Source organism: Chinchilla lanigera, unplaced genomic scaffold (assembly GCF_000276665.1).
Source record: "Chinchilla lanigera isolate Chin_1 unplaced genomic scaffold, ChiLan1.0 scaffold00014, whole genome shotgun sequence".
Lineage (NCBI taxonomy): Eukaryota > Metazoa > Chordata > Mammalia > Rodentia > Chinchillidae > Chinchilla > Chinchilla lanigera.
Window position 1 is genome coordinate 13,519,360 of NW_004955415.1, and position 13,138 is coordinate 13,532,497.

Below are 13,138 nucleotides of genomic sequence, written 5' to 3' on the forward strand. Positions count from 1 at the left end.
CAGATAAGGTGAAGGGCTGCAACCTGACCTTAAGATGAAGAAACATTCCAAGGGTTCAAAGAATGTTTTTAGGCAAAACATCTGAGATCATCCAACATAAAGGATTCCTGAAGAACACATACAAGAAGGAAAAAAAAAACCACATACGAGATAATTGAAAAGTATACTAAATGTTTAAATTTAGAAATGTATTATGGTAAAAGACACACTGCCACTAATCTCCCTCAAAATATTCCCCCTCACTCAAGACACTTATCCCATCTTCCTGGCCACTTTCTGGCGAAGCTCTGGAAATCTTCCTTCCTGAGTGTCTTTACAAGTGTGATGAAAACTAGTGAATGCTCCTGCTGAGCGCCAGCCCGTGGAAAGGCAGCTTGTAAAAACGTTAGGGCGCCTCACCCAGCCTTTCCACCAGATCTACCATCATGCCACTTCCGGCTCTTCCCCAAAGTCAAAATGAACACGAAAGGTAAAGGTTCTGAATTGATTCAGGACATCAAGGCTGCCACAAGAGTGCAACTAAGACACTCACGAGAGAAGACTTCCAGAACTTCTTCAGACAGTGGCAAGGGCAATGACACAAACGTGTTCAAAGTGAGAGAATGTTTTGAGGTGGATTAATGCCAATGTCTTTTACTGTAATAACTATTTTAAATTTTGATATTCACTGTATTTTTGTCACATCCCTCCTATATAACCCCAGCCTCAGGCCACCATATGTCTCTTGAGCGCCTGCTCTGTGTATTTCTGCAAGGCTAATAATCTGTCTATGCCTCTCAGACATGTCCTAAAATAATTTTTCTGTGGCAAGTCAATGGACCTCCCCCATGGGAGCATCAAGTTGAGATGCCCATCTTCTCTTGGAGACTTCCTCAGACCCTGTGCAGTGACACACGCATTGAACACACTTTCCCCTGCCCCTATTCCTCGTAACCTCCAATCTGCTGTCTCTGGATGTCTTCATGTCCGGTTTAGTCAAAAATACCTCTGAAGATGGTAAGAGGGCCTTCCGGGGGTTGTCTCACCACATCTCTGCTGCCAGCCTTTAGTCCCAAGTTGGGAGCTGTGCTCCTGACACATCAACTACAAACTGAAGTTTCCAGACACCCCCACTTCCCACTCAGCACCGTGGGAATTTGCTAGGATGACGTAGGAAACTCGGAGAGCATTTAGGTTTGCAGTTTATTACACAGGACGTTTATTATAAGGGATACAGAGGAGCAGCCTGATGAAGAGGGGCACGGGGCCAGGGGTGGGGGAAGGGACTCAGAGCTTCTCTCTGCCCTCTCCAGGCACAGGACCCTGCCCAGGGTTCAGCAACCTGGAAGCCCACCACACCTCGCTGTTCAAGTTCAGAGCTCCAGTCGCTCCCCTCATCCCAGAGGTGGGGGTGAAGATGGAAGTCCCAACCCTCCAAAACTGCTTCACCCTTCTAAACGGGACGGTTCCCATCCTAAGGCTCTCCACAGGCCCCAGCCAAGGTCACCTCAGTAGCATCAACTAGTTTGTTACAAACGGGTCCACTATGAGTAACTAAAGTCACATCCAAGAAATCCCAAAGGTGTTAGATGCTTTGTGATAAGAACCAGGGACAAAGGCTAAATGTATCTCATATACCATAAAAACTACACTCAGGAGTGGAACTCTTAGCTAACAGTGACTGTTTAGCTTTCAGGAAGTACCAAGCTGTTTTCCTTCTCTGCTACACTGTTCCACATGCTCACCAGCACTGCTTGAGGGTTCCTATTTCTCCACATTTCCAAGTTATTTTCAGTGGCTGTAGTTATCCTAGTGATGCAAACCATTTATACAATTATTTAGGTATCTATATCGAGTCCTAAAAATATCTAAAGCCGGGTGTGGTGGCGCACGCCTGTAATCCTAGCACTCGGGAGGCTGAGGCAGGAGGATCGTTGTGAGTTTGAGACCAACCTGGGCTACAAAGTGAGCTCAAGTCCAACCTGAACTGCACAGCAAGACCCTGTCTCAAAAAAGACAAAAACTAAATAAAAATAAAAATATCTATATTCTTCCAGTTGCTGTCCCAGGTGGAATTCTTTTCCCTTTCCAGATTGTTTTATACTGGCATACGATGTCATTTTTTATCCTACTTCACTAAATTCATTAGCTCTAATAGCTTTCCTGTGAACTTCTTATGCATGATTCCATCATTTTACTTCCTTTCCTATTTAATCTTTTCAAACTGCTCTAGCTAGTAGTTTCTATATATTAAATAGCAATGAGGATCCTTGTTCCATCTTCAAGGAAAAGCTTTCAGTCTGTCCAGTTTGTTTGTTTGTTTGTTTTTTGTGGTACTGAGTATTGAACCCAGGGCCTTTCGTCTTCTCTTTGAGCTACATCCCCAGCTTTCTGAAACAGGACCTAAGTCATTAAGTTGCCCAGGCTGGAGTCAAACTTAAGGTCTTCCTGCCTCAGCCTCCCAGAGCACTCGGATAGACATGTGCCACCATGCCCAGCCAGTCTTTCACTATTTTGATGTCAGCTCTATGTAGATTTTTTTTTCATAAATCCCTGTTGCGTTTGTAACACAGCCTAACTTTCTGTCTTCCTTTTGATGAGTGCTGAAATCTTGTAAGCACCTTGCCTGCATTACTGCAATGATCTTACAGCTCCTCACTGCTAGCAGAGTGTGTTCAACTGACTGTTGAACTCCATTATACTCCTGAAGGCACCCAGCAGCACTGCAGCAATACGCCACGACTGTTTTCATTCACACCTCCTTTGCTAAAAATGCAGAACGCTTTTCCCCCATACAGTAATTTCAGCGTCCACTTTTTAGTATCGGAAACTGAACTCAGGCCCTTGCACTGTCCACCTTATTTCTGCAGCTCAGAGTACTCAGTGACCATGTTTCCAATTAAACACTGGGTGAAAAAAAAATTACATTTTCAAAAATAGTATTTAATTATGTATGATCCTGGCAGAAAGGGACACTGTAACTTCCTCTGGATAGTTTTCATTTTTAGCATTTGTTTCCTAAAGCACTGCCCAAGGAGCCATGCAGGCGAGTGCCTTCCCAAGTGCATATACCAATCCACACCCCTGACCAAGAGCATATGAATGTTTATTTCAACAAGCTGACTTTCGAGTTTGATGAGGGAAATGTCTCATTACAGTTTCATTTTGTAAATCTTAGTATATGAGAAGTATTTCATAGGGAAGCTGCTAAAATTAGGGCTAGTTTTTCAAGGCAACCATTCTTGACTATTAAGCACCAAATATATCAAAGTTTTTCTAAAATAAATGGATACATCAGGTGCATTTATAATATTCTCTTAAAAGAGTTTATTATAAACCAGTTTCATAGGCCACAAGGAAATGAAAGGACTATGTACAGCCTCACAGGAAACAGGCAGGGAGCAGAGGAGGGTCAAGATGAGTCTAGGGCCTTGGTGGGCGCATTCCCGGGGGAGGGGGCCCTGTAAGGGAAACCAGACAATCCGGTGAGACTCCGCGAACAACAGCATAACAAACACACAGGTCTGTGGCAACGTGGCCCTGGGGAATCGGGCCCACGCTTCTGTGGAGCTACTTCCATAACTCTGGCCAAGGTCAAAGAAGGCCTGAAGTAAGAGTAAGAAGTTCAGTCAGTGCCTGATCTGCAATTCAAATGCCCATCCCTCCCCAACCCCCCAAGCCCACCGTTATCAAGTAATCAAGGGACTTCCCTGGGGCTGCTGGGTTCCTACACCTGGAAAACCCAACTAGAAAAACAAGGGTCACTATATCTGACTGTGGCTTGTTGGAAAAAACAGCTGAGAGGATGCCACGCACTCTCTGGGCCTATTTTCTTATATATATGGGTGCCATCTCAACATTTCTCAGACTGGAGTTACAAAGCATACATAATAAACAGTACTGCTAAGCCCAGAGCACCTCTTAATTACTAGACACTATCAAACCCAGGACATAAGACAATCTCACTTCCTCTGTTGGGGATCCTAAGAATGCATTAATTCTCAGTGCCTAATGGCACTGCCAAGTACACTGGAGTTCATTTCCCTAACATTAAGGCCCAAAAGCCAAGAGGATGGGGTCTAATACATCCAATCTTCCCTCCATTTCCCATACCACTAGGGTCTAGGGAAGGAACTCAAAGTCACTGCAGCAGGCACTTACCTCGCATACCTGGGGGAGGGGGCCGCATCCCTGGAGGGGGCATGCCCATCGGAGTCCCTCGTCCAGGAGGGATCCCCATTGGGGGACCCATGGGTGGTCTCATGCCAGGAGGAGGGCCCATCATTCCTGAAAGAGAAAAGCCCCAAGAATAAAGCTCAAGTGCCTGTCTTGAAAAAGTAGCAGAAAACATATAAAGCTGTCCACCAAATCAGATAAACAATTCCACCCTCTCAGCCTCTCCTAACAAACTGGCACTTGAGCCAAAGAGCCAGGACTTCCAGTGAATGGCTCTTGTTCAGCTAGTTCTAAGCCGGATCTCAGAGTAATCCTGCTTCATTATACAGATGCATCATCAGTTTCAGTCAAGGTGCTATCTCATCATGAATCCAGCTACAGCATCTCGCATCAGTGGCCCCTGGTCTCCTCGTGAGCTCCTCACCTGGAGGGGGTGCCCCTCGGCCCATGGGTGGAGGAGGACCCCCACGGCCTGGTGGGTACTGGGTTGGGGCCCCTGCAATACTAGCTGTGGCAGCAGCGGCAGCAGCTGCAACAGTGCCTCTTCCTTGTGGGGTCATCACCTAAAAGGACACAAAAAGGAAGGAAGCGAGAACAGTACAGTGCAATGCAGCTTCCCATTCCCCAGCCTCCTCAACTTGGTAAAAGAATAGCAGATACCAAATTCCCTAAAGCATAACTCATGGCATCAGATTTCCTATCCAAAACCAAGGGTCAGGAAACGTCAAATGGGAGTGTCCAATTCCCTCCCACCTTCTAGGCCTGAGCTTAAGGGTGCCCAATTCAATTTAGGGAAGGCATCTGCATTTTCAAGTAAAACCTAATGACAGGTTACAAGAAAGTACATTTAATGTTGCCACAGAAACATCTTGCTCAAATACAGCTGGCAAAATCCCTTTTGTGTATCTCTTCACTTTAACAGAAATGAATAGCCTGATAATCATGGACTTGTCATTCTGGACTCCTCCCCAAATTGTGGACCAAAAGATGATCCCCTTCTACCGACTCCTCACCTGTTGAGATGGCCCACCAACCCCACGGACTGGCCCAGCAAGTCCTGCAGGAGCCTGTGGCATGGGGACACCAGCCGGGATGCCTCTACCCGCAGCCCTACCGATTCCTGGGCCCCCAGCAGCTCCAGCAAGTGGCACTCGGGCAATGCCAGTCTGAAAAATAAAGGAACAAGCTAAATGACTCAGTGACCTAGAGAATCAGAAATATACTATGAAATACCATTGCCAAGAAAGCCCCTCAAACTTAAAAGGCATCAGAACACCTTGCAACACTACCTGCCCATATATGCTAACAGCATTCCTCCCCCATCCAAGAACGGTCATAGGTCACCTCCAAAGCAAGCTAGAAGTTAAGCCTCCAGAACTGTGTCACAACTCAACCACCTATACGCACTCCTATGAAAATTAAACCAAGACCAAAGGCCCAGGTTCCATTCAGAAGAGTTCAGTAGAAAGAGAACCTGACTTGGCAACAAAGGAACATGAGATCCATTAACTAAGTCTCACTTTCTAGGTGCCAGTGAGCAAGTAATTGCACAATGCTGGGACTAAGTCCCTTTATCTGACCACAATAAAAACTAGCAAATTCTACTGGAAGGGTGTACTAAGCATTATGAATATGTACATACACTTTGAATCAAAAAATACGGGAACATCTCTTACAGATATTTGTAACTCAAAAAAGTTTTAAGAGCCAAAAAAGGAATAATGACTTGGATAAACTACTTTCACTGCAGAGATAACTTTAGGTCATTAGCATGACTTACAACATGAGGAACTGAAAAAAATGTTTATAACGTTAAGTGAGAAAGCAGAGCAAAATGTAAGATCCATGTCATGTGTTAAGTACAAAAAACATAAATGGATAAAAAACAGGCAAAACTAGTCTCTTGATTAACAATGTCTCAAAATGAAAAAAGGGGAAACAAACTTGATTAGACTCTCTCAAGCTTGCTCTATTTATAAAATTGGCTTGGAGTTTATAGAACCAAAAATTTTCTGGGCTCAAATGTCATTGTCACCACTTAGTTGTGAGATGTTAGGCAAGTGACTAAACTCCAGTTTGTTTACCTATAAAGTAAGGATAATTTATCTCAAAAGATGATTACAGGGATTTAAAAAATACTAACACGCCTGGTACACAGCAAATGCTCAATTTCACAAGTTGTTATGACTATAACTGGTACAAAATAAAATGTACATGTATTCCATTGTTTGGAGTAATGAAATTTTAGGTTCCACCTAAACTTTGCCATCACACTAAAAACTGTCTCAGCCAGGTTCAGGTGCCTCTCCACTGACTGTATCAACTGAGGAAAAATGGAGCTTTAAATCCAGAAAAACCCAAATCCTACTCCATTTCTTACTCCTCAACTTTCCATTTGTTACCTATAAAAAGGGGCAAACTCAGAGGACTCCTGTAAAAAAGGCAATGAAATGCACAGAATCGAACACAGCCTAGCTCAGGTGAGTCTCCCTTCCACACACTTCCTACTCAGACTCACGTCTTTGGGAGGAGGTCCTTCCACTGTCATGGAGACCAGGTTCTCCCCTCGCAGCAGCACCAGACCAAGGACTCGCTTCTCTTCCCTTTCTGCTTGCTTGGAGTTCTTTGGCCTAAAGTAGGTTTAGAAGGAACAAAAAAAAAAAAAAACAAGCATTAGAGGATGGGTAAAGTTCAGATTCACCTGCCTAGGTGTCTCCAAGGCTTGCTTTATACTCTCTCCTGATAAATGCTACACAAACTGTCCCGAGACAGGTCCTCTGGACAGTCTCCACAGGCTCGGGGCATGACCCCTTAGGTGGCTATCTACCTGCCTCTACCAATCCCACAGTATGCACAGACCAAGAAACAGGAAGCCCTGCCCTCCTCAGATGCTCTCCTACAGCCAACTAGGAAGATCTTTCCTTCAGCCAAGTCTTTGATATGTCAAGAGGCAGCCACAACTCCCCAAATCGAGTGAATCCCACCCACCCCACTTTCATTCAGTGCCTTCCAGGACCAATACAACCTCACTGGCATCTACTTTTGTTCCTCACCTCCCTTCAGAAATTAAAAAAGCATAAAGGACAAGCTAAGAGAAGTTTCACACAGATAGATGATGAATTGTTTCTATCTATTCCTCAAAAGCACAAAAACAAACCCTAGAACAGCATAACTGAGGAAAAATAACTGCAACAGTATAGGGGAAAAAGGATGGAAGATGGGTAGCAAAAGCCAAGAGCCTCAAAATAAAATACAAAATATTGTAATTTTTTAAAAAAATCTACTTTGATGATATTTTATATTCTATTAATTGGTTTTCTATTGATAGAGTTCTTTCTTTTCAGCTCAAACTTTCTTATTTTTAAGTAATAAGCATGTCATAATAAGGGGGAAAATGTTTATGACTATTTCAATTTTTTCCCACCGACTTTTAAATTTTTTCCAATAAACATTTCTAACAGAATAAAAATCAGTTTCATTTAAAAAACAGAAGGAAACCATTTGGAATACTTTCACACTGACCTGCTGGCCCCTAAAACATAGTAAGCACTCAGACTTTTTATCCTATATATCTTGGCCTGCAACCACAAAAGAAAACAAGCTGCCTAAAAAAAAATCCAAGGAAATTCACATTCAGTGACAACATAATACAGAAACTGCACAGGACAAAGAGCATAGGTATGACCACAAAGTCACATAACCTCTTCAAGCCTCGAGGTATCTTAAATGTAAAATAGGATGAAAAGCTAGACTATTTCATTTTGTAGGCCAGAAGCTTATGATCAATGATACTGAAGGGAGTTAGCCAGTAATTTATACAATTGTATTAAAGCAGAAAACATCTCCAATGTTTCTATAATGCCAACAAAAATCACTGGCCCCAAATCAACATGGAGAGCAGAGCACTTACCCCGAAGAGGGTCAGAGGCTTCTTAAAGCAGTTTCAGACCAGGCTGCATTGGGAGAGCCCTTTAGGCTACAGCTTTACAAATAGGTAATGAAGCCAGAAAATCAAGCTCTCCCCCCTCACACCTGTGGGGAGAACATGACAGCCCTTTACCCCGGTACCCAGGGGCATGCAAAATCAGAGAAACAAAAAGCCTAACCGCCCTCCTCACAACTTTTACTTTGCTAGAACTGCAGAGGCTTGCTGGACTAAGGAAGATTTCTTAGTGTTCAACGTCCCCACTTGTGTCTGCCCTGGAAAGCAGAACGGAGAGGAGCCAACTAGCTGCATCACTTTCTGCTGCCTGGCCCACCCCGTCAACCCACTGCTCCAGACCCTCAGCAGCCCTCTCCTCACTTGATCTTCCTGAACTCATCACAGTCGCAGAGGATCAAGTTCATGTGCTTGTCGAAAGCCTTGAAGGTGCCAATGAAGATCCGGCCATCTTGCAGGATGCACCTCATCCTGTAGTCAATGTGCTGCAGCATCTTGCTGCTCTTGCCCACCGTCTGCAAGAAAGCAGAAGGGATGAGACTTGGTTCTTCTGGATCCACAAACCCTTGGGCCCACCCTAAAATTTCCCACTATGGCCTTAATTTTCCATGTGTCTTTTTGACAGAGCTAAGTGTTCTACCACAGCCTTTTCCCGAAAAGTCGCCCATGTCACCCTATTTTCAGCCCAATAATCTTCTATTCTCCCTTCCTTTAAATATCAACCTTTCTCAGCTAAGCATGGTGGCACACACCTGTACTCCCAGCACTCAGGGAGGCTAAGGCAGGAGGATCACAAATTCAAGTCCTGCCTAGGCAACTTAGTGAGACCCTGTCTCAAAATGAAAAATAAAAAAACCTATGGATACAATCCCAGCACTTAGGGAGGCCAACGCACAAGGATCACAAGTTCAAATTCTACTTGGACAACTAAGCAAGACCTTGTCTCAAAAAATAAAAAGAGATGGGGATGCAGGTCCCTGGTAGAGCACCCCTTGGTTCAATCCCCAGTTCTGGGGGGAGGGGGGGTTTGAGGATGTAGCTCAGTGTGAAAGCTCTGGATTCAATCCTCAGTAACATCAAAAAAAAAACCTTTCTCATATTACAACTGCCTTTGTGTTATTATATCTGTTTCAGGGAGGAGTGTGGGGTGTCACCAATTAATCAAATACACTTACACTAGAGAGTATAAATCACCTGCTGCTGTGAGGATTATAGGTGTGACTCAAGTGCCATGGGGTATCCAAATCTCACTTAATAACTAATAATGGACTTGAGTGGGACTGGCACTAAAATCCAATCAAGGAGAAGCTTATTACTTGAAAGGAGTTGGTTATCTTACAAGTGAGGAGAATGGAATCTCCACATCAACAATTTGTTATTGTGTTTCCAAGATAAATAGAGGTAAACTGGTGGGCAGAGTGCTATATATGAACAGTATTCTTAACACAACACTCCTACTTTATATCTGGTTTCCAATGTGGGTTTGCTAAAATAAAGACACCACACAGATATCACCATCAGGTGCCTCTGGCAGGTTTTATTCCTTTAGAAACAACACCTGACATCTGATCTGTATAATCAGCCTCCCATGGGTATGACAGATGTAGGCCAGTCCTAACTTATGCAAGTACCTTCCCCATACCACCCACTGTGCTTGCTGTTCATCTCTCTGAGCCTGAAGAAAACTTCACTCTCCCCAGGATACTGCCTACCAAGTTAGGTGGTTCTGCTCTCCTTAGTGACCTTTTTTTTTTAAGACAGGGTCTCACTATGTAGTTCAAACTGGCCTCAAACTCACTATGTAGCCCAGGCTGGTTTCCAACTCAGAGCAATCCTCCTGCCTCACCTCTCCCAGTGCTAGAATTACAGGCATGCACCACCCCTGACATAGTAATTTTTTTTTTTGATCAATTAAAGGGGCTTCTATCCACAGGATCTAAACCTCTGGGGCATCATTCATTCACTTCCCTTGTAATAGTTTAGACTGATTGGGTGCTCAGCCACTGTCCTTAGCACTGTTCATATCATTTAATACTCAAAATTGGACCCATTATTATTCCTATTTTACAGATGAAGCCACTGAACCTGGAAGAAATTAAGGACCTTTGTGACATGTCTCACCAGCTGGAAAGCTGTGTTGGAAACAGTCAATCCTTTAATATCATATGAGGCTTCCCTGCTCCCAGTCTTACCCACTAATTAACAAAGAGGTCTTTGTAAGCCCAAATGGGTTTAAGTTCTCCTGCTAGTTAAAATCCTTCAATGGTAAGTCTCATCACCAACATGACAAAGTAACATGCAAAGCCTTCAGTAGCCAGGTTCCTGCCGCTTCTTCCCATGTCATCTTCTACCTCTTCCTTCCCCCTCTACGAATTTTCATGCTACTTTTCCAACTTGTCTGCCCCTGCGCTTTCCAGTTCCTACTTTTGCTTGGAAAACCTACAATTATTAGGCACCGCTCAGGAACCATCAATTCAAAGTATTCTTACTCCACCTCCCTCTCCGCCATTACTTTTGCATAGTTCTTAATTTCCACACTGAATTACAGCACCCGTGTGCCCAACTAGAAAACTAAACTCGTGAAAGATCTAAAACACTTCATTATGTAGCCCCAGCGCCTGACAACTGTTCCATACACCAACACTGAAAATGTGCTTCACGAACGAGGGAAGTCTCTGCCATCACTCTCCTGCTCCCTCGTCCCATCCACGGACCCAGCAGGGCTCTAGTTTCGGACATAAACCTTCCCGCAGTTCCTTTTTGGACTCTCACCGCCATCACCAATCTGCACCTACGGGCTGTCTCTCCCCCTAACCCCCGCCTAGGCTGTAATTCTGCTCCGAAATCCTGGACATTCACTCAGGAAATATACCGAACGCCTCCAGGGTCCCAAGCATTACAACTACTGCTAGAGCGGTGCGGAGAAGGGCGGCTCCAACTGCGCCACCACCGAGCGACCCAGCCCTTCCTTTTTCCCCCTATCCCGCCAAGCGATCAAGGTCCTGGTATTTGAAGCGGGGAGCAAACAGCCGCGGCCTGGGCCTTCACCTTAACTGGCTCCAATCCACGGCTTCCTCCCCCATCTGCCACGGCCCCCAACGCAGCAGACTCAGGAGTTCCGGTACCACTGGCCGGCGATTTCTTACCATGGTGGCGGTACTGATGGTTCGGATTCGCGCCGGATTCGCCTCTTCAGAGGCCTACACAGCCAGGAACCCGTTTCCCGCCGCTGCTACCGGAAATTCAGCCGCCGGGAAAATGAGGTCGGGTAGAACGCTACTTCCGGTCTCGGCTCTGAGCCCTTTAGTTCCGGCCTTCAGCCCTTGAATTCTGGCCTTAGGGCGGAGTTGTTTTAGTTTAAGAACCGGGCCGGGCGTGGCGCACGCCTGTAATCCCGGCACTCAGGTGGTTGAGGCAGGAGGACGGTCGCGAGTTTGAGACCAGGTTGGGCTACAAAGTGAGCTCACTGTCAGCCTGAACTGCATAGCGAGACCCTGTCTCAAAAAAAAAAAAAAAAAAAAAAAAAGAACGGGGTCCAGTTTGTTGGGGCAACGATAACATCAGCTTTCACGTTCTCAGAGTCTTAGCACCCTCTTTTGGACACACACTTCTAGATCCGTCCTCCTTGTGGCAGCTGGTGTTATCTCGTTCCTCTTCACCCGGATAACACTGCTACGTCCTCCTTTCCTGCCACTTTCTTCAAGCAGTTGAGGAATCTTTTTTTTGAAATGTCTAGCTGTGCTGTTATGGCTGCCTCGATATCCTGAATCGACTGAAAACCTTTACCTTTCATTATAATTTTTACTTTGGGGCAGAGCCAAAAGTCGCATGGTGCCAGATCCAGTGAATAAAGTGGCCAAGGATTCACTGTAAGGTGATTACAAGCTTGCCCTCCCATTGGATGGCACTCCCTGTATTTTTCATCAGACCTCGTAAGGTACAAAAGAGGACTTCTACGACTGCTTCAGAAAGTAACAAGAACGATAGGATAGCCTATCGTGGTGTGGTGGTGCTCCCCTGTAATCCCAGCACTCGGGAGGCTGAGGCAGGAAGATCCTTGCGAGTTCGAGACCAGCCTGGGCCACAAAGTGAGCTCAAGGCCAGCCTGAACTGCAGAGCGAGACCCTGTCTCAAAAAAAAAACAAACAAACAAACAAAAAAGAACGATAGGATAGTGTGTTCAGAGTGAGAGGAAGTATTTTGACGGGGATTAATAGGGAGTACCTAATAAATTTTTTAACATTTAAACATTCACTTTTTTTGTTGTTGTTGTCTTTTTGAGACAGGGTCTCGCTCTGCAGTTCAGGCTGGCCTTGAGCTCACTTTGTAGCCCAGGCTGGCCTCGAACTCCCAACGATCCTCCTGCCTCAGCCTCCCGAGTGCTGGGTCACCATTTTTATCACCCCTTGTATTTCACTAGTTTGGTCAGGTACACCTCCCATATTGCAAATTTATTACTCTTCAGATTTTCATATATTGAGCCCTCTCAGGCAACTAAGCCTGATTTGGTAGACATTTAGCAGACTTATAGGTCAAGCCTTTCTATTTTTACCAGTTATTAGAACAATTAGAACTATTTTAAGTATTATTAAAATTCACAAAATGAAGCTTACTTCCTTCCCCCCAGCCAAAAAATAGCTATCTGGTTCCCAAAGAAAGCAGAGGAAAAGACAGGACCTGACAGGTGGCACCAGTGAGCACCACGCTGAGCCAGCTCTGTCTTACGCATTTTGAGCAGGGTAAGGGGAACTCACTTGTGATACACAGCAGCAATGGACGAGAGTGTAGCCTGTCCCCTTGTGTAACCTGGCTTTGTGAGATTTTTCTAGTCCTCAGCTGTGTCCCAAATTCCAAAGAAGCAATATCTTTATACTTTTAAGAACACTGGTGAATGGAACTCTAGCAATTTAGGAGGGGGTTGTTCATTTGTTTTGTTTTGTTTTGTTGGTACTGGAAGTTGAACTCAGGACCTTGCGCTTGCCAGGCAGGCACTTGTGCCACTGAGCTATATCCCCGGCCCCTGTTCATTTGTCTTTTATGATT

The 13,138-nt window shown here is 44.9% G+C and overlaps 1 protein-coding gene across 4 annotated transcripts; it reads right to left on the reverse strand.

Moving 5' to 3' along the window:
- Window positions 1–3,278: 3,278 nt before the first annotated feature.
- Snrpb (small nuclear ribonucleoprotein polypeptides B and B1) lies at window positions 3,279–11,366 on the reverse strand. 4 transcript variants are annotated; one of them, XM_005380753.2, is made up of 7 exons: window positions 11,242–11,366; window positions 8,459–8,610; window positions 6,674–6,785; window positions 5,169–5,321; window positions 4,580–4,718; window positions 4,150–4,266; window positions 3,279–3,440 (listed from the first exon to the last, which is right to left on the reverse strand). In XM_005380753.2, exons 1-7 carry the CDS (start codon window positions 11,242–11,244, stop codon window positions 3,403–3,405), a joined length of 714 nt encoding a protein of 237 aa, XP_005380810.1. In that variant the 5' UTR covers window positions 11,245–11,366; the 3' UTR covers window positions 3,279–3,402. The 4 variants fall into 4 exon arrangements, with proteins under 4 accessions (XP_005380810.1, XP_005380812.1, XP_005380809.1 ...); XM_005380755.2 differs by having other exon boundaries at window positions 3,279–3,584; XM_005380752.2 differs by having other exon boundaries at window positions 4,141–4,266.
- Between the last annotated feature and the right edge of the window lie 1,772 nt (window positions 11,367–13,138).